The sequence below is a fragment of the Canis aureus genome, chromosome 29 (assembly GCF_053574225.1).
Source record: "Canis aureus isolate CA01 chromosome 29, VMU_Caureus_v.1.0, whole genome shotgun sequence".
Lineage (NCBI taxonomy): Eukaryota > Metazoa > Chordata > Mammalia > Carnivora > Canidae > Canis > Canis aureus.
In genome coordinates this window covers 32,059,697-32,085,082 of record NC_135639.1, presented here as the reverse complement: position 1 = coordinate 32,085,082, position 25,386 = coordinate 32,059,697, and the positions used below count along the sequence as shown (strand labels likewise).

Sequence of the window (25,386 nt, the reverse complement as noted above, 5' to 3'; positions counted from 1 at the left end):
AGGAAGTCAAATCTTAAGAACTTCGTGGCATGTGTCACATGGAGATGCTTGAGGGGGAGAGCTGGAAGCAAGAGAAGTGGAACGAACATACCAGTTTCATTCAAAGATCTAAGAAGAGAAGAAGTGGCCTTTCCCTACCCAGTCCTGAGAGAGAGAGAGACCCCCAGGGTGGGCCTGATAGTGTCTTTATTATCTAATTTAATCCCATCCCTAAAGATGGGTCTACCAGTGTGTCATTCCCAGAGGTCAATTATAGGCAACAAAGACTTTCCCAAAAGGTGGAGTAAAATTTTCCTCTTCAACTCTTGTGTTCCCCAGAGCCTTTGGGTTTGCAAGAATTTCTGTAAATAATTTAACTATTTTAGCCATCATTTCCAAGGACCTTTTGTGTGGTATCCTGAGCTTTTGCTGAGGTGGAGATACTTTCCTTTCCACTCAGAACAATATGATAATTCCAAAGAAGAGAAAGCATATGGAATCACTCTTGTCTGCTTTGCTCCCCCCCACACCAAGTCTTGTTTTCTTGTCTGGCTGCCTACCTCTATGAGTCTGAGCAAGTAAGATAGCTGACTGGGTCTAATTGGCCCATTATATATTTAAAGTTGGGAGGGGATTAAGAAGAGCAGCAGCTTCCCAGGTATTTTGGAAACAAGATTTCCAGGATCCTGAGGGGGCTAGCTATTGTTAGAAAGGGTCATTTATTACTGTTTAGTAAAATCTCAGTCATGAGACTCTTCAGATGTATATGGGTGGGTCATATACTTGGAGGATGATTGCCAACATGTATCTGGAGAGGAGGGGGCAGAGATAAAGGAAGTTTCTAAAGGAATTCTTATATGTTAAAGTAGACTTACAGGACCCTGGGGGTCGGGCTAAGATTGCCTTTTGCCCTTAGCAAAGTATTAACATTGAAGCAGCTGAGTCCCTAGAGGAATGTGACTGCCTATTTTAAGGACTTGTCAGTGGGCTGTAGGTGGTAAGGAAATTTAATAATTTTTCTTCAGCCTTTGTTTCCCACATCAACAGGGCTGAACATACATTTTTTAAAAAGTGGTGGTGATATTGGTAGGTGCTGCTCTCATCTGTTATGTGTTGTTGGTCTTACTAGTTTTGCTCTAGGAGGACACCTTTTCTCCAAGGTCCAAGGACCTTTCTTTAACTCCTCCTTCCTTCCCGCCTCATTGAATGAGTACAGGAAATAAGCTAAAAAAAAATCTAGGGAGGAATCCCTGGGTGGCTCAGCGGTTTAGCATCTGCCTTTGGCCCGGGGCGTGATCCTGGGGTCCCGGGATCGAGTCCCACGTCAGGCTCCCTGCATGGAGCCTGCTTCTCCCTCTGCCTGTGTCTCTGCCTCTCTCTCTCTCTCTCTGTCTTTCATGAATAAATAAAATCTTAAAAAAAAAATCTAGGGAACTCTTAGATTGTTCCTCCCAAATATCATTTGTTACACCCTTGACAAGACCTAGATACTAATCGATTGAGTTCTCACATAAGTGTCTAAAGTGCAAATACTCTGTTGATAGTTAAAGAGAGCCAGCTGCTTAGATACTGATGATCTATGACAAAGTTACCATGGGCATTTAGAAACTTGACCGTATCTTATCCAAAGAGCTGTTCTCTCTTGTATTGTTACATAACAACAGAGATGCCTGAGAGGAGATGCCAAGTTTCCCTCAAAATAAAGCTCTGGACCCACCCAAAGTCTGGCCAAGTTACACCTGACGATTTTGCCCCAAAGAATACAAAAGAGATTACACAGACCTAGGAAAACTGAAGAAGTGGGGGCCCAGAGATGGCTGCTTGGCCTCATCAGGTTGGTGAGTGGGCAGCAGGGTGGCAGAGTGAGTAGAGAATCAGCAAAGTCAGCATCTAACTACCAATGGACAACTTCCTATTTACCCATACCCTACCTTCTGAGTTCCCAGTGTTTTTGCCTCTTTACTCCAAACTGGAAACTCTCTATAAATTTTTCTTCAGCTCAAAACCTTTGGGTTTTTAGGAATTTCTATTAAGAATTTTAAGTTACTCAGAGAATCAGGGAGGAAGGAAAGAAGGAAGGAAGGAAAAAAGGAAGGAGGATAATGAAAGGAGAGAAAAGAGAGGGAGTAAGAAAGATCATGTGGTAAAATATTTAAGAATTGCTCATGTAGGTGTGAGACTGCTATCCTTGAAGGGACCTGCTGGGTGCATTGCTCCTTGGATGTATCTGGATTTCAGAAGGGTCTTCACCATTCTGAGGATTCGTGGGGATGGCTTACTTGTGCTTGGATTGTGCAGGTAGCATGGTTTGTGCTGGGTACCTGCTTTCCTTTTGGGAGTCTGGAATATTGGTGAATGCTGAATGGAAGGTGCCTATGTGGCCAGCCCCCAATGAAAGCCCTGGGCCCTGGGGAGTTCCCTGATTGACAAGATTTCACATGTCTTGTCCCAGCTCACTGCTGGTTGAATTAAGTATGTCCTGTGGGCTCCAGTGGGAGAAGACCCTTGGAAACTTTTGCCTGGTTTCCCTGAGACTTAGTCCCATGCTTTTTTTCCTCCTTGCGGATGCTTCATATCCTTTCACTATAATAAATCTTAGTTGAGAGTATGACTATATGCTGAGTCCTGTGTCCTAGCAAACCCATATTCTTCCAGAGATGTCTGTCTTTACTCAATAAGAACACACTGTACATCTTCACATTTTGCTTTGCACGTATAAAATATTTCAAAGATAGTCTGCATCAACATTCATAGATCATAATTTTTTTCATGCCTGTATAATATTATCCATAGTGTATAGTTATCTAACTACCATCACAATCAAAATACAGGGTATTTCCATCATCTCTGAAAGTTCCTTTGTGATCTTTTATAGTCAGCCCTCTGTCCCTGAACCTCTATCCGCTGCTCTGATTTCTGTCTTCAATTTTGCCTTTTCCAGAATATCATATAAATCATACTGTATATAGCCTTTTGAGTCTATCTTCTTTCACTTAGCATAATACTTTTGAGATTCGTCAATGTTGCCCTATATTGGTGATATTTGGCCAGTACAGATTTTCTTAGTTTGTCTCACTGGCTACAGATAACCAAAGCTTATTTGCAAATGCAGCTGCTTTGAGAAAGGGTAGAGTCCCAAGGGTGCAGTTCTTCAATTCAGATGTGGAAGAGGATTCATTTAGTGGAAGCAATGTACTTATTGCAGAGACCATCAATACACGAGATTGTTACACTTGTTGGCTGGGACACAGGGAATTCCTGTCTGCGGTTTCAGTGATATCATTTTGCTGGAAACAACCCTCCTCCTTGCCAGCGCTATACTTGAATATGGAATTCCATGATAACCACAAAGACTTATTGTGCTCCATGCAGCCTACAGGGAAAATAATTCAGGAGAGGCCAGAAGGGGTCTGAGTGAGGAGGTAGATAGTATGGTGGGAGGAAGTAAGGAGAAGAGTGAGGAAGGGGACTCCTTTGCTTCCTTATTTCCCACACAGAGCCCCTGCTGACATTTGATTTCTGCAGTTGTTTTAACATTTTAGAGTCAGGCACAGCAAGTGCAAAGTCAGTTACTTGCTGCTAATCTGAAAAGAGCACAGGTCACAGCAAGAACTGTGGGGTAGGGAGCATGGGATTGACAGAATCTTATTTGCAGGAAGAGCTTGTTCTACACCCCACTCCCATTTCCACTGCCTAGTGTCCTGAGATAGGTTCCTCCCACCCAAAGCTGAGCCTCTGAAGGTGTTCACTCAGGATCAGCCAGGCTATTTGTTAAGATAAATGCACTCCTTTTCTAAAAAGCTGTGGACTGAGATTAACCAGCTAATTGACATTCAAAGACTAGGAATAAAAGATCATAAATAAAATCAAATAACTTCCTCTGAAGTCTGTGGTTCAAGAGGCCAGTGGGACAGGACATGGGTAATCAATTATTCAACTCTACATCTCTTTCCATTCTCATCTTCCACCTTTTTTTAAAATTTTTAATTTTTAAGTTTAAATTCTATTTGCCAGCATATAGTATAACACCCAGTGCTCATCTCATCATGTGCCCTCCTTAATGCCCATCACCCAGTTTTCCCTTCCCCTTTAATTCTTGCTCAGATCTCCCAAGCCTGAGCCAATTGTGTTTTCCCTCCCTCTCGTTTGTCTTTTGCCTTTTAACTAACTGATCATCATTGAGGCCTTGCAGTTTATTTTTAGCATTTTTGTATTTATTGATATTGTACTGACTTCCTTGACTTAAAAACACAGGCAGGAAAAAACCCCCACCAAATTAAACTGCTTTGTCCTCAAACTTGACTCTAGATTAATTGAGAAAATATGGGGAATGTGAGATGGAGTAAGATCTTTACATATGAACAGACCTCGAAGTGAATTCTTTTGCACTGAGTCAAGGAACAAAGCTGAGTAATTTCTACACATCCCTAATGCAATGGCTGAGGCAGTGGACATGAGAGAGTTGGATAAAATTCCTCTCTGCTACCTGCAAGATGTATGACTTTGAGCAAGTCCCTTAACCTCTTGGGGAATTACAATCTCAACCTCTACTACTGAGCTCCAAGCTTCTAACTATCATGGACCAAAGAATCTATTTTAAAAGATTCAACATTGGTATCGTCTGTGACAACAGTCCCAACAAACCCTCCAGCCAAATCCTCAAAATCAGTCACTTTTCACTTCTGGATGATGGGGGTGGCTCCCACATACAGAACTATTAGTGTGTGCCAGGCACTGTACTAAGCCTTAGTCATGTGGTCGAGGAGTTAAAATCCTGGCTTCTGGGTCCAGAATACTTCCTAGTCCCAACATCTACATCGGTGTAACTTTCAGCAACTCACTTAACCTCTCAGTGACTCAGTTTCCCCAGCTGTAAAATGACAATAATAATGATGATAATAGTACCTTTAATTCTGACCTTATTTAGAAAAAGGGTCTTTGCCAGTGTAAAGATCTTGAAATGAGATCATCCTGGATATAGGGTCCCCCCCCCTTTTTTTAAAGATTTATTTATTTATGAGAGAGAGAGAGAGAGAGAGAGAGGGGCAGAGACACAGGAGGAGGGAGAAGCAGGCTCCATGCCAGGAGCCCGATGTGGGACTCGATCCCGGGACTCCAGGATCGCGCCCTGGGCCAAAGGCAGGCACTAAACCGCTGAGCCACCCAGGGATCCCTGATATAGGGTCCCTTAATCCAATGACTAATGTCCTGATAAGAGAAAAGAGAGGGAAATGTGACCTACACAGACACAGAGAGAAAGGCCATGTACAGACAGGGACTACAGAGATACAGCCACAAGCCAAAGGACACGAGGAGCCAGCAGAAGCTGGAAGAGGCAAGAAAGGAATCTCCTCCAGAGACTTTGGCCCTATTGACACCTTGATTCTGGACTTCTGACTTCCAAAGTTGTGAGAGAATAAATTTCCGTGGTTTCAAGTCACCAAGTTTGTGATAGTTTGTTGTGGTAACCCTAGGAGGTTGACACAGATGATAATAGTACATCTACCTTACAGGATTGTCAGGAGGGTTAAATAAGTGGCTATATTTAAAGCTAAGAGCAGAATCAGGAATACAGTGAGGGCTCTTGAAGTGTAGGCTGCTATATATTGTTAGCTCATTGGATCTTACCTAGCAACCCTATGAAATAGATACTATTATGACTCCCATTTTGCATATGGAGAAATGAAATGAAAGTCTTAGAGACTTAGAGAGGCTAAGCAAAGGTGAGCTTGTCTGGACTCTGCTCTAGCTTGAACCACCCTTCAAAAGTCTGTGGAGTTTAACTTTCTGCTCATGGATACTGGTGAGTATTGGCTTGGTGACCCCCTCATTATGATGTTCTCTCAGCAAAGATTCTCTAGTCCTGATCCACCAAGACCAAAAGATATAGGGAAGACCTTCCATGTAATGGTATTTATTCCTCCTGGATTCATCTTACCAGCCCTAGTCTTGGCACAGACTCTGCTCCAACAGAACCATTATCTATCTACACTTGATTGTTTGATTGTCCTATGACCTGACCTCATGGAGGTAGCCTCAGCACCTCATTACAAGAAACAGGTGTGTGCTGCCTAAAAGGCCACATCCTCCCTCTCTAGGGACTTCAAAGGCCCTTGATGATTTCTTATTTACCCGTATGGTGCTGAATGTAGATTATACAAATGACTAGAAATAAATCAGATCACTTAGAGTAAGGCAGAGCCCTTGCTGGAACCTGCAAGGTCCTACAAGCAAACAACCTAGTTACCCACCTGACCATCTTTTACTGTTCCCCCCTGTGTCACTCTCCAGCCACACCCAATCTCATGGCCAGGTACTTTTCCACCTCAGGGCTGTTGCACATGCGGCCTGGTTGCCCTTAATGCTATTACCCAACAGGTATGCATACCTTCTTTTTAACTCTCTTGACTGTCGTCAATATTACCATCTCAGAGAGGCCTTCTTTTCTTTCTTTCTTTCTTTCTTTTTTTTTTTTTTTTTGTAAGATTTTATTTATTCATGAAAGATACACACAGAGGCAGAGACACAGGCAGAGGGAGAAACAGACTCCCATCAGGGAGCCTGATGTGGGACTCGATCCTGGGTCTCCAGGATCATGCCCTGGGCTGAAGGCAGTGCTAAACCGCTGAGCCACCGGGCTGCCCAGAGAGGCCTTTCTTAATCAATTTATCCTTCTTCTTCACCTTTCCTGTTTCCCCCTCTCCTTAGCACTTATAATTATGTAACATGCCATACATTTTACTTATCTTGTTTATTGTCTTTTCTTCCAAACTAGGATATAAGTACCATAAGGATGGGAATGCTTATCTGTTTTATTCACTGCTACAGTTCAGAGCCTAGGACAGGGCTGGTGCGCAGTATAATGCATTCCATAAATAATTGTTGAGTAACTAACTGAAAGGACGAATGAAGCATAGCCCCTCCCCAACAATAGCTATGGAACTCCCAAACTCAAATGGGTCAATCCATGAAGTATCTAGAAGCAGCACATGGAGAGAGAACTACTGGAAGCATATAGAGGGGAACGTAACCTCTTACTGAGCTTGATTTTAAAGGAGACAAGAAAAAGGATGTGGTGGAGAAAGAGGGGAATAGAATTCTAAGTGATGGAAAAGTCAGAATCCAAAAGTCATATATTCATTCAACTGGAAATACAGAAATGAACAAGCCAGAAGAAAAGTCCTAGCATGCAGGGTACGTTCTAGTGGTCATAATGTCAGGCTTGATCTTGGAGAAAAACATCTGCCTATTGGTGAGATAGGAATGGCTTACATCTCCAGAGGGCTGAAAAGTCTAGGCAGATCAGTGTGGCTTTCATCTGGCAGCCTGCAGGAAGCTACCTTAAATTCCTGATCCAGTAGAGCCCTGGGAATGTTGTTATGAGAAATTTCTGCAGCCACAAGAAGGATAGATTCTAATAGGGAAGGGCATTGGAAAGGGTAGGAGTACTAAAGAGGGCTGTTGTAGCAGAGGTGGAGGTGACTGTGGGGGTCAGGGGGGTCAGGGTGGGGGTGGATATTGCCATAGAAGAGGAAGAGTCAAAGATGTCTGGAATGAATGGAGAAATTGAGAAAGGATCTTAAAGCCCCAGAGCGTGAGAACAATCTAAATGTGTGTCACCAAGAACAACTACTTGATGGAAAGGAAGAAAGTTAGCTGAGATGCTGCAGGGACTTCGATGCTGGGATTTGGGACCAGCTTAAGGTCAGTCCCTAACTTCAGTGGCTGCCCCATCACCTGGCTTTGTGAAGGCCCACAGGAAGGACCACAGTACTCTACTGGTGTTTATCCTCCAGCGTTTGTCTGTATTTGCTCTTCTCTATGTGATAAGCCAAGCTTAGTCAGATGTGACCCATCAAGCTGGAAATGGTCTGAAACTAGTGAGTCACACCGGATCTGCAGAGTAAAACTTTGGTTGTTTTTCCGGAAACCCACTACATCTGTAAACACTCCAAATATTTTTATTAATGGAGTAAAATTTTAAGATATTACATCTTTGGTATCATGAAGTAGAGATGTCTGGGATTTTTTGTTTAGCAAAATTTTGACTAAGGACAAAATTAAATTATTTTGATCTTTAATAGGATGCTAGCTATAGATGTCAGGATGGCTGTTTGTGTAAGAATCAAAAGATCATTTTTTTTTCTTTTTTGTTCTTTTCCTCTGACATAGCTAATTGGCTTGAAATCGATCTGTTTTCTCAAAGCTTGGGTTTCCTTCAGTTTTGTCCCTTAGGTGAAGAGCTGAACTTTCTACCTGACTTTCACCTTAAAGAGAAACATTTACTCGCTCCTCATATGAAAGGGAAACAATGGAAGGGAACTGGTAGTCTTGAATTCTCTAGTAGAGTGAGACAACTTAAAGGAAAACAAATACAACACTTTACTATTAGATATTTAAATAAGAAGTGTTTCTTAAAGTTGTTTTTTGAAATGCCACTTCACATTGTGTGATAGAAACTGAATTTCTGTTATCCACAAGGTAAACAAAGGCCTTTCAGGGAAGTGGGGGAGAGACAGTCACTGTGAATTTTTCATAACAATTTGACTATAGCAGTCATGGCATCTGAAAGAGCTCTGGGGGCCAGAGAAGAGGGGGCAGTAACCTAAGTGGTTCCCTTTTTATGAGCACATCCAAGCTAAGTCCCGACTGGATCCCCACATCTAGTGATATGGCTAGTACTATTTCCTAAAAGAGTCTGGCTTCCTGCACGTGATAAGGGCTTTTGAAAACTACTTGCCATAATCTATAGAAAACATGGTAATCTAGCCAGTTACAAGAAAAACAAATCTAGCCATTCTTTTTTCTTTCTTTTTTTTTTTTTTTAAGATTTATTTATTTATGATAGACATAGAGAGAGGCAGAGACACAGGAGGAGGGAGAAGCAGGCTCCATGCCGGGAGCCCGACGCGGACTCCATCCCGGGACTCCAGGATCGCGCCCTGGGCCAAAGGCAGGCACCAAACCACTGAGCCACCCAGGGATCCCTTATTTTTTTCTTTTTGGTAATAAAGATTTTTAAAATTGTGTATAAAAAATAACTCAAGTTTCTCTCTGATCTAAGTTCTTTTTCTTATCATATCGGTAATAACAATATGATGAATATTGTTATAATACAATATGTAGAATATCGATATAGTCTAATAATATGGATGTCATTACAAAAGCTGGGCAAATGTGGAAAAGCATATTTCCAACTGTTCAGGAATAATAATGTTAGTAAATAATCTCATTAGGAAATGGAAAAGACAGAGTCATGTCAAGCTGTTTGCTACCTCAGGACTTTTGCAGCTGCTGTTTCCTCTTTCTGGAGTGTTCTTACTCCTCCTCATAGCTGATGTTTTCTCATCATCCAAGTCTCAGTCAAATGTCACTTTTCGGAGAGGCTTTCCTGACCATCAGTTGAATCCTTTCACCCCAGCTCTGCTGCATATCCTATTCCTTGCTTCTAATTTCCATTAAACTATATAACATCCCTTAGTTTTAATTTCTTCTTAATACATATCATGACCTGGAGTCACTGATTTATGACTTCTGTTCTGGTTTATTTATCTCTCCAGCCAAATTGTGAACTAAAAAGAGCAGGGACTGTGTTGGTCTTTGTCACTACTAAGATTGGTGCCCAAATAGATGTGGAAGGAAAATGGGATAGCAAAATTATTATATTTATGAAAACAAAATAACAGGTTTTTGGAACAGCTTGAGGAAGTAAAGCGTTCAGAATTCAATTAAAATAGAAACTGCTGCAATGTGCTACTCTTAGGTATTAGATTTGTTATTGTCCATCCAAAGTTAGAAAACTTTGGATGAAAGTAAAGCTGAGTTTGTCAGTGTCATCACTTTGGGAACTAAGGCAGGTATTCTAGGGTTGTTGTTGTTGTTGTTTTTTTTTTTTTTTTCCAGATTCCAGAGCCCTGGCATCAAACAGGAGACTTCTGCAATACCAGTCATATCAGGATGTTATGGCTTCAGACTTCTAACTAGGTCAAAGCATAAGTCTCATAGGAAGATTGGAGTAGGGATTATTGTTCTAGCAGTTCTAAATGCTATCAAAGACTCAAGTTCTGTCCATCTCTCAGTTCTACCACCATTGAATGTCATCTTATCCAGGCAGGCAATGTCTGAGGAAGACAAGAATGCTGCCTTTCTTTTCCTAGATTTGCTTGTTCCAGCAGACTTCCTCCAGGGCTTCATGGGTCATTTTTGGGTACATATCTATTGTTGAACTAATCATTGGTGAGGGAATGAGATTATGCACAACATTCAGGCTTGACCCTGAACCTGGGGCCAGGGGGCAGGGTGGAGTGTATCCTTTTCCCATGAGGTGTGTGGACTAATTGGGGAGAGTGGCAGATATATGAACAAAACTGAGGTTCTTTGAGAAGGGAGAAGGGGGGATGTGCTATATATTTCATCTATTGTTCCTGTGTCTGGAAGCAGTAGCTAATGTGGTTGCTAAAACTTTTTCTCCTAAGTTTTGTACTGTTTGGTATGATGAGTAAAGACTAGTTCAAGATTCTAGAAGTTGATGAACAGACTGGAGACGCATACAGTTCCAGTCCTTTGGATTAAGCTTCTGTTCAAGAAGCTTGAGGAGGAGCTCCTGTTTCAGCAAGTGGTGGCTGCTGCTTTTCAAGAGGGAGATCTAGAGGGGGGAGTCAGTTGAGCTCCTCTTTCAGCTGTTTTTTTTTTAATAATAAATTTATTTTTTATTGGTGTTCAATTTGCCAACATACAGAATAACACCCAGTGCTCATCCCGTCAAGTGCCCCCCTCAGTGCCCGTCACCCATTCACCCCCACCCCCCGCCCTCCTCCCCTTCCACCACCCCTAGTTCGTTTCCCAGAGTTAGGAGTCTTTACGTTATGTCTCCCTTTCTGATATTTCCCACACATTTCTTCTCCCTTCCCTTATATTCCCTTTCACTATTATTTATATTCCCCACATGAATGAGAACATATAATGTTTGTCCTACTCCGACTGACTTACTTCACTCAGCATAATACCCTCCAGTTCCATCCACGTTGAAGCAAATGGTATTTGTCGTTTCTAATGGCTGAGTAATATTCCATTGTATACATAGACCACATCTTCTTTATCCATTCATCTTTCGATGGACACCGAGGCTCCTTCCACAGTTTGGCTATTGTGGACATTGCTGCTATATAAACATCGGGGTGCAGGTGTCCCAGCGTTTCATTGCATCTGTATCTTTGGGGTAAATCCCCAACAGTGCAATTGCTGGGTCATAGGGCAGGTCTATTTTTAACTTTTTGAGGAACCTCCACACAGTTTTCCAGAGTGGCTGCACATTCCCACCAACAGTGTAAGAGGGTTCCCTTTTCTCCGCATCCTCTCCAACATTTGTGGTTTCCTGCCTTGTTAATTTGCCCCATTCTCACTGGTGTGAGGTGGTATTTCAGCTGTTTTGATCCTATGCCCTGTCTTTAGAGAAATGCACTCCATTCTGCAGAGCCCGTCTCATTCCACGTGTTTCTTTATTGCTTTATCCTACCCTTCTTTCCCAAAGCATAAGAAAAAAGTTTAGGGATGGTTTGGGAAGTTGAGAGAAGAAGAGAGTGAGTTCTCAGAATGGAAGGAATGGGACAGCTTTCCATTTCTTGTTCACTTCTGCTATATTCTCTGTTTGTAATGATCAAAGTAACTTGTGCCTTTTATTCTCTGGTTGGAGTTTTTTTTATGTCCTATGACAGGTTGAGACTAAGAATAGAATAGATGAGATAATGTGAATGCTGAAATGTTCAAAACTCCACAGCCTCTACACCATTACCAATTACAACATATAAGTGTGGTTGAAATGCAAGGGGTGTGTCAAGCCAGAAAATGACATAGAGTGTTGGGAGTTTGATGTTTGATGATATATTCTGAATATTTCTTAACATCTTAAACATTTTGTGGTAGATTTGAAAAATGAGGGTAATCCTTGCTTTTTTGTTGTTTCTTGTACACTCATAGACTGGTATGACGTATTAAACTGCCAGTTTGGGATTCTTCACTGTCTTCATTCCTTACCTGGTTATTGATCTGAATCTGTCTATTCTCCTTAACACAGCCACTAACTCAGTCTGACCCTTACCACAGGACGAACAAATCCCTTTGTTCTTGAATTATTTCCCTATTATTCTGCAAGTGTGGTATGGATAAAGATTAGCTTTGATCTATCTTTGATGTCTCCAGATATCTAGCGTAAGACTTACTGAAAGTAGAGGGAAATCAATGTTTGTTGATTTCTCGTTGATATTTTCTTTTCTGCTCTTGGTTTTAGAGTCTGAACTGAAGAGTTTTTGTTCCAGAAATATACTGATCATCCTTGGCTTCTCCTGTATCATGGCTGTAGTTGCTTTGATTGCTGTGGGGCTGACCCAGAACAAACCATTGCCAGAAAATGTTAAGGTAACTCAAACCTGAGGGGTTCAGGCTGGGGTGCCAGGAGAGGGTAAAGAAGGTTATGGTAAATTAGAGCATACAGGAGGGGTAGAGGTTCTGGCATCCCAGGAGCAAATCAATATCTACTGGACTAGGGAGGTAAAATGGAAATGATGCTCATTCTGGTAGAGGGAATGTCCTGAATCAATTAGTGGTAGGAAGATAATGGTCTTTATACTTGTTCAGCAATTACTGTTAATACTTTAACAGAAACAAATACTTTATTCACATCCAGATATGTGCTGATATTATGTGGTGACATTTCGTGCTGATATTCTATAATCTAGTACTATCTCTACCTCTCATTCATTGTTTCACTGTGGATGTGTCACAACATTACACTCTTTGTTCTTCTTACTCAATTATTATTACTATCACAAAAGTAATATTTCTTAGAGAGCATTGGATAAAGCACTTTGAAGTCAAAGATTGTGGAGAAGACTTTTTCCTCATCTCCAAAATATTAAAGCAAGCAGCAAAATCAACTAAAAATACCCACAGAGAAAACATACATGTAATCAAATATAGTGATATGAAATGAATTCATAGGTGGACAGATTTCTTGGAAATTTCCACATTTGAAGAGCTAGATAATATCATTAAAAATAATTAGGGTCGTTAGCTACTGTGATTTATTTCTGCTTCCTTTCAAATTCATCAAAGTGAAATTTCAAGGACATGAATATCTTAAAAGTACCTTGTAATGTGGTCATTACTTTATTTAATCTGTTAATTAAAAAGCATATAGAAAATTTAAATTTATGTTGTAAATACACCATTGTATTTACACTTCCATTGTATTCAACTTTCATTGAAATTAAGTAAATGTACAATAAATCTAAAAGGGCCCAGAATATACCAATATGCTAATATTGTACATATTGACACATATGCACACATAAGTGATGACATGTCCAGAAGTTAAGTTGACCATGGAGACTCTGGAATACATGTGCAGAAATTTATTTTCTTGTATTTGAAGATGCTAAACTGTGAGACTAGAAAGATGAATGTATATGCCAGGCTTCTAAAACTTTTGCCATCTACCCAAATCAATTGCCTAATAGCAGAAGCCTGGATGTTACATTGGCATTTCTTTGCAACATGAACTCAACTCTGTTGCTGTGCACAGCAACCCCTTTGTCAGCATAGAAGGCTGATATTATCTCTTTGTCAATGGTCTCTTGCCTTTTAATGTTGAGTGATGTTGGCTCTCTTGGCAAAACTTCACTCACAGTTGAAGCCTCGTGACATCTTGGTTCTGCTATTTATTTACCAGCTCCAAAAGTACATGATTGCCCTCCTGATTTGACCTTTTTACATGTTAATTATTACATTTTTGGAGAGGGGGACTGCCTAGGAGGCAAAATCCGTGATAGACTTGAGCTCTGTGTTCCCAGTGAATACTTCTGGTCATGGATGACCTTCCTGCATTCACAGTGGTTATCATTGACTCAACAAAGTGTGTTGTGTTGGCCCCACAAAATGGAATAGGTCTTTAAATGGGAGGTATGAGTATTTGAAGAGTAGACACTGGCATATGAAATGAATCTTTATAGCAATATCACTGATCTAGCAAGATCCTTTTATATATGCAAACTAGTCATTTATTAAGGTCATACACTAATTTTAATAAGATTGCTGGCATATATTAAGGGCAAAATATTTTAGGAATTTGTCTTTGGTGATGGCTTTAAGCTATGTATGCTGCCCATTTTGATAGTCACTAGCCATATGTAGCTATTTCAACTTAATTAAAATAAATAAAATAAAATAAAATAAAATAAAATAAAATAAAATAAAATAAAATATTTTGTCCCTTAATTGCACTAGCCAGATTCCAAATACTCAATAGTCTCACGTGTCTGGTGGATACTAAATTGGACAATGCAGACATAGAACATTTCCATTGCTGCAGAAAGTTCAATTGGACATTGATGCTTTAGAGAATACTCTTTGATAATATTTCTGAAATCATTCCAAACTAAGTTTGATGAATAAGGTATATAATAAAACATTATAAAATATAAAATAAGAAATAGTAAATGAGACTTTTTTCTTGTGTGATTTGTAAGCTAATACCAGGACATCCCAGATATCATGAGCTACTAAAATGCTTTGAGTAGTTTGTTGAATAAATTTATTTCCTTTCAAAAATGATAATTTAAAAGATAACACTTATTTCAATATTCATACCTGGTACATTTGTTTTAAAAACATGTAACATCAAACTTCCAGGGAAAATGGTGGAGTAGGAGGACTCTAGGCTCACCTAACCTCATGGAACAAGAGAACACCTGATCAGTGTAAATAACTCAGAAAACAATCTGAAGACTGAGAGAATTTCTCTACATTCACAGCTAAATGTAGAGAAGAGGCTGTATCAGAGGGAGTAGGAAGGTTGGAGACACATTTGGAAGTTAAATGGACCTGTCTGTAGGAGGGAGAAACGACACAGGCATGGCAAGGGCAGAGGACCGGGCCCTCACACCAAGTACCCCAGATGCACAGGGATCCTGCATGAAACCAAAGGGGCCCAATTTCCTGAGTTCTTATAATCAGCAGGAATTAACACCTGGAAGTTTGAAAATTAGTGGGCTCAGTTCTGGAAGAGCCAGGAGGGCGAGAGTAAACAGAGACCAGACCCTACACTTAAAGGACAGCACCCTTAAACAAATAGCCCTGTGGAGATATAGCATAGAAGCAGCAGTTTGAAAAGCACCTGTGTGTGCGGGAGGGAGATTTGTTTACTAATCTCAGTGCATGTACTTGGAGGGGTAGGGATCATTGGGAGACCTCTCTAGGTTCAAAGGAGCTGGTGGATATCATTTCCTTCCCCCATCCTCCAGCATAAACACATGGACACCTGTGAATCAGCAATTCTCCAACACTACCTAACTTGCTAACAGTCTGCCCCACCCTTGTGTTCTCCTGTGGACATGCTGGCTTCAGCTAGGCCTCACTCCAAGTCTCCTATCATACAACAGACCTTGCTAATACCACCCACCCTGCCCCCAAGTGCTTCTTGGGATCCACCCCCTCCAATCCAGCCAGCCTTGGTTCTGGTGGCTACCGGTCCCTTTCACAACAGACCTCAGCAAACCTTGCTAACACTGTGTGCCTCACCCTCCCCCCCATTCCTGCATTCTCCTGTGTACCTGCTCCTTCCAGTATGCCCTTGGCCAAAGCCCACCCAAAATGGTGCCATACGCCTGGCAGTGTGCAAGCAACTCTGCTAGGCCAACAGCACTCCAAAGTGAGTCCAGCCCTGGGGAGAGTGGAAGATAACCACACACACTGGTCTGACTGTAGCCCCAGCAGTGGGCTGAGGGCAAATGTCTGCTCTGACTGCAGGTCCTGCCCACCAATGAAAACCTCTCAGAAGACAAGGAAAGTACCCTACAGTTTGGTGTTACAGCATCTCTGGCAAACTCCTGGTCTGATTCAACCCCAGCTAAAAGTGGCCCTAGACTGGCCCACTAACAACACAAGGACCAAACTCTACTCACAATAGGCAAAGCGAGCCATCACAGACAACTGGATTGAAGGCAAATGTGGCTCAGCCACAACAGCAAGACATATGCATCACACATAGCAAATACCCCTGAAGCTCCAGATTCTGGTGAACAGGGGACACTGCATGGCAAGGCACTACAGGACCTTTTACAGGCTATTACTGTCAAATACATAGCTGTCTTTCTTAACACACAGAAACAGATGCTGAGAGTTAGACAAAATGAGACAGAGGAATATATCCCAAATGAAAGGATAGGACAACATTGCAGCAAGAGAACTAACAAATGGAGATAAGTAATATCCTTGATATTTGAAGAGAATTTGAAGTAATGGTCACAAAGATATTCACTGGATTTGAGAAGAGAGTGACATCCTTAACAAAGAGATAGAAAACAAAAAAAGAGGGGTGCCTGGGTGGCTCAGTCAGTTGAATAACCAGCTCTTGGTTTTGGCTCAGGTTGTGATCTCAGCACAGGTTGTGGGATCAAGCCCTGTGTTGGGCTCTGTGATCAGCACAGAGTCTGCTTGAGATTCTCTCTCTCTTTCTCCCTCTGACTCTCTCCCCAGTCACACACACACACACACACACACACACACACACACACACACTAAATAAATAAATAAAATCTTTGGGAAAAAAAGAACCAATCAGAGATGAAGTACACAATAACTCAAATTAAAAATACACTATGTGGGGATCCCTGGGTGGCGCAGTGGTTTAGCGCCTGCCTTTGGTCCAGGGCGCGATCCTGGAGACCCGGGATCGAATCCCACGTCAGGCTCCCGGTGCATGGAGCCTGCTTCTCCCTCTGCCTGTGTCTCTGCCTCTCTCTCTCTCTCTCTGTGACTATCATAAATAAATAAAAATTAAAAAAAATTAAAAAAAAATACACTATGTGGAATAAATAGTAGGCTGGAAGAAGCAGAAGAATGTGTCAGTGACCTGAAGGACAGAGTAACATAAAACAATCAGGCTGAATAAGAGCAAAGAAAGAAATAATTAAGTAAAAACAGGGAACTCAGGAATACCATGAGGCATAGAAACATTTGCATTATAGGGATCCCAGAAGGAGAAGAGAGAAAAAAGAGAGCAGAAAAATTGTTTGAAGAAATGATAGCTGAAAGCTTCCTGTATCTAGAGAAGGAAACAGAAATCCAGATCTAGGAGGCACAGAGAGTCCCCAACAAAATCAACCCTAGGCAGTCCACACCAAGACACATAGTAATTAAAATGGCAAAAAGTAGTGATAAGGAGAATTTTAAAAGCAGCAAGAGAAAGCAGATACTTATAAGGGAAATCCCATAGGGCTTTAGCTAATTTTTCAGCAAAAACTTTGCAGGCCAGAAGAGAGTAGCATGATGCATTCAAAGTGCTGAAAGAAAAAAACCTGCAGCCAAGAATACTTTATCTAGCAAGGCTGCCATTCAAAATAGGAGAGATAGTTTTCCAGACAAAGAAAAGTTAAAGGAATTCATAACCACTACAAGAAATGTTAAAGGGAACTCTGAGTGGAAGAGGAATAAGAAAAGTAGGAAACACAAAAGCTTAAAATAAGTATATCTATAAAAATCAGTCAAGGGATTCACAAAATAAAAGGATGTAAAGAATGATAGCATATATGTAAAACATAAGGGAGAAAGATTAAAGCATGGCTTCAAACTTAAGAAACCATCAATTTAACATCGACTGCTATATGCATAAGATGTTATATATAAAGGTAATGGTAACCACAAATCAAAAACCAGTAATTAATATGCAGAAAAAAAAGAGAAATGAATCCAAATATACCACTAAAGAAAGCCAGGAAACCGTGAGAGAAAATAGAGAAAAGAACAAAGAAGAACTATAAAAACAACCATAAAGCAAATAACAAAATAGCAAAAGTATGTATCTAACAATAATTAGTTTGAATGTAAATAAGTAAATGCTACAATCAAAAGACATAGAGTGACGAAATGGATAAAAAGGAAGACCCACCTATATGCTGTCTACAAGAGACTCATTTCAGACCTAAAGACATATGCAGATTGAAAGTGAGGGGATGGAAAAACATTTATCATGCAAATGGAAATGAAAAGAAAGCTGGGCTAGCAATAGTTATACTTGTACACAATGGCCTTTAAAATAAAGACTGAAACGAGACAAAGAAGGACGCTATATAATCATTAAGGGAACAATCCAACAAGAAGATATTTATGCACGCAAATACATAAAACTAATAACAAACATAAAGGAAGTAATCAATAGTAATATAATAATAGTAGGGGACTTTACACTCCATTTACATCAATGGATAGATCATCCAAACTGAAAATCAACAAGGAAACAGTGACTTTGAATGACACATTGGACCAGAATAATCTAACAGATATATTCACAACATTCCACCCTAAAACAGCAGAATGCATCTTCTTCTCAAGTGCACATGAAACATTCTCTAGGATAGATCACATATTAGGCCACAAAACAAATCTCACAAATTAAAAAAGATTGAAGTCATACCATGCACTTTTCCAACTACAACACTGAAACTAGAAATCAACCACAAGCAAAAATCTGGAAAGAGCATGGACATGAAATAACATGCTACTAAACAATGAACAGGTCAGCCAAGAAATGAAAGAGGAAATAAAAAAAAAAACCCTTATAGACAAATTCAAATGAAAACATAATGGTCCAAAATCTTTGGGATGCAGCAAAGCTGTTCAAAGAGGGAAGTTCATAGCAATGCAGGCCTACCTCAAGAAGCAAGAAAAAATCTTAAATAAACAACCTACACTTATACCTAAAGGAGCTAGAAGAAGAACAAACAAAACCCAAAACCAGTAGAAGGAAGGAAATAATAAAGATGAGAGGAGAAATAAATGAAGTAGAAACTAAAAAGACAATAGAATAGATCAATAAAACCAAGAGCTGGTTCTTTCAAAAGATAAACCTTTGATTAGGCTCATTAAAAACAAAGAGATGTGACTCAAATAAACAAAATTAGATTTGAATGAGAAGAAATAACAACCAATACCACAGAAATACAAAGGATTATAAGAGACTATTATGAAAAATTATATGCCAACAAGCTAGACAACAGAAGACATGGACAAACTCCTAGAAACGTATAACCTCTCAAATCTCAGCCAGGAAGAAATAGAAAAAGAGTAAACCTATTATCAGCAATGAAATTGAATCAGTAATCAAAAAATTCCTCCCAACAAACAAAAATCCAGGACCAGACAGTTTCCTTCGTGAATTCTACTAAACATTTGAAGAAGAGCTAATACCTATCCTTCTTGAACTATTTCAAAAAATAGGAGAGGAAGGAAAACTTCCAGTTTCATTCTATGAGGTCAGCATTACCCTGATACCAAAGCCAGATAAAGACACTACAAAAGAGAGAGAGAGAGAGAGAGAGAGAGAGAGAGAGCTATAAGCCAATATCTCTGATGAACAGTAGATGCAAAATCCTCAACACAATATTAGCAAACCAAATCCAACAATACATTAAAAAAATCATTCACCACTATCAAGTGGGATTTTATTCTTGGGATGCAGGGGTGGTTCAGTATTTGCAAATCAATCAACATGATACATCATATAAAGAAGAGAAAGGATAAAAACCATATGATCATCTCAATAATGAAGAAAAAGCATTCATTTGACAAAGTTCAAAATCCATTCATGATAAAAACTTTCAATAAAGTAGGTTTAGAGGAAATATATGTCAACATAACAAAGACTATATATAAAAAAACCCTACAGGTAACGTCATAATGGTGAAAAACTGAAAGCTTTTCCTCTTACATTAAGAACAAGACAAAAATGTCCACTCTTACCACTTATATTCAACATAGTACTGGAAGTCCTGGCCACAGCAATCAGAGAAAAAAAAATAAATGGCATCCAGATTGGTAAGGAAAAAGGAAAACCTGCATGTATATAGCATGATATTATATATAGAAAACCCTAAAGACTCCACCAAAAAACTGATAAATGAATTTAGTAAGATCAGAGGATACAAAATCAATATCTAGAAATCCATTGCATATCTGTACACTATACATCTGTAATGAAGTGACAGAACAAGAATGTAAGAAAACAATCCCATGGGGCATGTGGGTGGCTCAGTGCGTAAGTGCCAGCCTTCAGATCATGATTCTGGGGTCCTGGGATTGAGCCCTTCACCTTCTTTCTCTCTGTCCCTCCCCCCTGCTGGTGGTCGGTCACTCGTTCTCTCTCTCTTTCAAATAAATAAAATCTTGAAAAATAAAATAAACAATCTCATTTACAATTGCACCAAAAAAGAATAAAATGCCTAGGAATAAACTTAACCAAGGAGGTGAAAGACTTGAACTCTGAAAACTATAAAACATTGATGAAAGAAATTGAAGGTAACATAAACAAATGAAAGCTATTCCAACCTCATGGATTGGAAAAAACCAATATTGTTAAAATGTCTGTACTACCCAAAGCAATCTATGGATTTAATGCAATCCCTATCAAAATACCAAGAGCATTTTTCCAAAACTGCAATGAACAATCCTAAAATGTGTATGGATCCACAAAAGACTCTGAATAGCCAGGGCAGTCTTGAAAAATAACAAAGCTAGAGATATCACAATCCCAGACTTCAAGATATACTACAAAGCTGTAGTACTACTATAAACAATATGGTACTGGCACAAAAATAGACACAGATCAATAGAACAGAATCAAGAGCCTAGAAACAAGCCCACAAATATATGGTCAATCTTTGACAAAGGAAGCAAGAATGTGCAATGGGAAAAAGACAGTCTCTTCAACAAATGGTGTTGGGAAAACTGAACAGCTGTATGCAATGGAATGAAACTGGACTACTTTCTTATGCCATCCACAAAAATAAATTCAAAATGGATTAAGGACCTAAATGTGAGACCTGCAACTGTAAAAATCATAGAAGAGCAAAGACAGTAATTTCTTTGATGTCAGCTGTAGCAACATTTTTCTAGATACATCTCCTGAGGCAAGGGAAACAAAAGCAAAAATAATCTACTGGGACTTCAGCAAAACAAAAATCTGCACAGCAAAGAAATAATCAACAAAACTAAAAGACAACCTACTGAGTGTCTTTCAAATTTATTTTCAAATGATATATCCAATAAAGGGTTACTATTCAAAATATATAATGAACTTATACAGCACAACACAAAAAAACAAATAATCCAAATAAAAAATGAGCAAAAGACATGACCAGAAATTCCCCAAAGAACACATACAGATTGCCAACAGACACGTGAAAAGATGTTCAGCATGACTCATCATCAGGGAAATGCAAATCAGAACCACGGTGAGATTTCACCTCACACCTGTCAGAATGGTTAGAATCAAAAACACAAGAAACAACAAGTGTTGGTGAGGATGTGGAGAAAAAGGACCTGTTGTGCACTGTTAGTGGAAATGCAAACTGGTGCAGCCACTTCAGAAAACGATATGGAGCTTCCTCAAAAAGTTAAAAATAGAACTACCATATGATCTGGTAATTCTACTTCTGGGTATTTACCCAAAGAATACTAAAACATTAATTCAAAAATATATATGTATCCCTGCTTTTGTTGCAGCATTATTTACAATAACCGAATTATGGAAGCAGCCCAAGAGTCCATTGATAGATGAATGGATAAAGAAGATATGGTATATATACACAATGGAATATTATTCAGCCATAAAAAGAATGAAATCTTGCCATTTGCAACAACATGGATGGAGCTAGACGAAATAATGCTAAGTGAAATAAGTCAGAAAGACAAATACCATGTTTTCACTCATATGTGGAATCTAAGAAACAAAACAAGCAAAAAAAGAGAGACAAACCTAAAAACAGACCCAACTATAGAGAACAAACTATGGTTACCAGAGGGCAGCTGGGGGTAGGAGGATAAGTGAAATAGCTGAAGGGGATTAAGAGTATACTTACCATGATGCACACTGAGTAATGTATAGATTGTGGAATCACTATGTTGTACACCTGACACCAATATAACATTGCATGTAACTATATTGAATTAAAATAAATAAAAACATATAACATCATCTCTTCATGACCATACTTCATTCATCTGTTCATTTGTTCACAGATTCATGAATCAACAATTAAATATTCACTGAGGGGGCACTTGACGAGATGAGCACTGGGTGTTATTCTCTATGTTGGAAAATTGAACACCAATAAAAAAAAATTTATTATTTAAAAAAACAAATATTAAGTATCTATATTAGGCACTGGGCTACAGGATATGATTGAGCTTACTATCTGGAGAAGGAAACACATTTAATAGATGACCCAAATTATTAATTATAGTTGTCATGAATGCCACCAACTGAAAGTTGGGAGCCAGGGCAGTCTTCTCTGAAAGAAATGACATTTATAGTGAAACTTGAAGTTAGCTGAGGTAGAGAAGGGTAGAGAATATTCCAGGAAAAAGGAAAGCAAGTCCAAGAATCTCACAGATAAAGATGGTGAGGGAGGTGGTTTCGTCAGGGTCTTGCAAGTCAGATTGAGGATTTTAATTTTAATCTTAAGAGCAATAAGAAGACAGTAACTTGATCAGATTTGTGTTTTGAAAAGATCACTCTGGCTGCAGTGAAGTAGAGGGTGGGAGATAAGAACAGATATAGTTTAGAAGGAGGTCTTGAATTAAATTTTTGAAGAAAAATTTTTTATTTTTGAGGTACTGGACATCCAAGGAGAAATGTCAAAGCAGCAGTTGGATAATCAGATCTGGACCTCATAGAAGAGGTATAGACCTACAGTGCACATTAGAAATATAATGCAAGCCATATTTTAATTTTTCCAGGGGCCACATTTTTAAAAAGTAGAAGGTTGAAATTAATTTAATAATATTTTAGTGTAATTCATTACATCTCAAATATGTCAACATTTCATCAAAATAATTATAATAAAGTATTTTCCATTATTTTTTCATGCTATCTTCAAATTCCAGTGTGATTTTTTTCTTCTTTTTTTAAAGATATTTTATTTATTTATTTATTTATTTATTTATTTATTTATTTATTTGACACAGAGAAAGACAGAGAAAGAGAGCACAAGCAGGGGGAGCAGGAGGAGAAGCAGGCTCCCTGCTGAGCAGGGAACCCAACTAGCATTTTAAAGCAGGGCTAAATCCCAGGACCCTGGGATCATGATCTGAGCTGAAGGTAGAAGGTTGACCAACTGAGCCACCCAGGTGCCCCTCCAATATGATGTTTAACTTAAATCACATCTCATTCAGACTCCTTTAACAACATGGAGATTAGGAGTGCCACCTCATGCCACATAGTCAAAAATCCATGTATAACTTTTGACTCCCTCAAAACCTAATTGCCTACTATTGACCAGAAGGCTTAGCAATAACACAAACAGTTGATTCACACATATTTTATATTTGTGTTTTATACTTTATTCTTACAATAAAGTGAACTACAGAAAAAAATGTTAAGAAAATCATAAGAATAGAAAATACATTTATAATACTCTACTGCATTTATTGAAAAGAATCCAGAATTCAAACCTGTGTTGTTCAAGGGTCAACTGCAGCTAACATTTCAAGTGCTCAATAGCCACATGTAGCTAGTGGCTACCTTATTGGACAGAACATGTCTAAAGATACGTCTCTGATGCCACTGATGTATTGAAGCCCTAGAAAAGGATGAGATTATAGGAAGGGGGTAAAAAGCAAGAAGAGGGCAAGGACCAAATCCTGAGGAATTCTATCATTCAAATATAGTGCTTGCAGTTTAGAAATCATTTACATTTTTTCTTTCTAGGAATACTGTGAGGAATAAAAGATTATCCTCATCTTATAGATAAGCAAAATGAGGGCCTTTGAGGTTCTCTTGCTCAAGGCTCAGTATCTCATAGATTACTGCAAGAATTAAGTGGGGGGCAGCCCCGGTGGCACAGCGGCTTAGCGCTGCCTGCAGCCTGGGGCGTGATCCTGGAGACCCTGGATCGAGTCCCACGTCGGGCTCTCTGCATGGAGCCTGCTTCTCCCTCTGCCTGTGTCTCTGCCTCTCTCTCTCTGCATCTCTATGAATAAATAAATTAAAAAATCTTAAAAAAAAATTAAGTGGGATAAATAAATGCAAATGTGAAGTGCAGAGCAGGAGTCCTGGCCCACTGTGGACAATCAGTGATTGATAGCTCATATGTTATCATCTTTGCAGCCTGTCTGGTCACAAATTGCCATTTTATCTCCAGTTCTTCCTATCTAATTCACCCTTGTCTAACCCAGCCCATGTCAGCCCTCTCATCTTGATGATCCAATCCTGTCATCCTCCTACCTAATCCAGTTTGGGTTCAGCCTTGCTGGGGCAGTGGTGGCCTCATGCCCAGGCCACATCTAGCAAAACACAAGAACTCCTTATTGGAGTGACGTGTTGTTTACTTGTCCAGCTACCAAGGTGGTAAGCATATTGAGGACAGTGCCGGGGTTTCATTTGTCTTTGTGTACATTTTATTATTCATTTACTCAACTTATTCACTTAACAAATAGTCATTGACCATCTACTCTTATTTTAGGTCCTAGGTATGTAGCAATGAGCAAAACTGGCAAAGTCCTTACCTTCATGGGGCTAATAGTGTAGTGGAAAAGATAATCACTAATCAAATAATCACAAAATAAATGTTAAATTACAACCAGTAATCAGACTTGGCTGGTTGCCTCATAGAAGTTTGCTGCTGAGTCAATGACTAGGGTAACATCTTGAACAGGTAAAACTGCTTCTTCCTTGGATGTGAAGAGCATGTTGAAGGGCAAGTCTTATGGCAGGATTTGTCAGTATAAGAGGCAGGCCCCTGCCTCCAAATCCCCTGGGAGACCAGGGTTCCCTATTCTTACCACCAGACCCTACCCGGTTTGAACCTCCAGATCGCAGGATCTGAGAATCTACATATTGAACAGGCATTCTGGAACATTCTCATGCCATTAAAGCCTGGAAACCACTGTCCTGTAGATATAGAATGGCCAGTTTTAAAAAAATAGGCCTTAATGAACTGAAGAGTCATTTAGCAGTACCTAAGTGCCCCCTGGGAAAGTGCCTTTGTCCAGTGGAACTGGGTGGGGAGGTAGCTTTCAGATATGCTCAGTTCATCACTTCCTTAATTTCCTGGACACTAGTGAAGACTGGCATTTAGTGAATTGTCAGATATTCCTTTTAGCACAAACATTCCACATTCTGGCACACACAGATCCCCACAGGGTTCTCTTGAATGTACCAGACTGACCCAATACCAAATCATATGGCTTTATTAACAACTGCCACTTCTGTGGAATGCCTGCTGGCTCAGGGACCAGATGGTTTTGATTTCAGTCCCAAATCTGCTACTTTCTGCTGTGAGACTTGGGCAAGTAAGTCTCTCTCTCTATTCCTCAGCTTCCTCATAGGTCCAATGGAGGTGGTTGTGAGGATTATAA

General features: G+C 39.6%; 1 protein-coding gene across 1 annotated transcript in view; it reads left to right on the top strand.

The window, feature by feature from the left end:
• ENTPD1 (ectonucleoside triphosphate diphosphohydrolase 1) overlaps nucleotides 1-25,386 on the top strand; it is a 99,031-nt gene that overhangs the window by 39,572 nt on the left and 34,073 nt on the right. Inside the window, 1 exon segment of the mRNA XM_077878257.1 lies at nucleotides 12,266-12,393. Coding sequence (XP_077734383.1) covers nucleotides 12,266-12,393 — 128 coding nt within the window.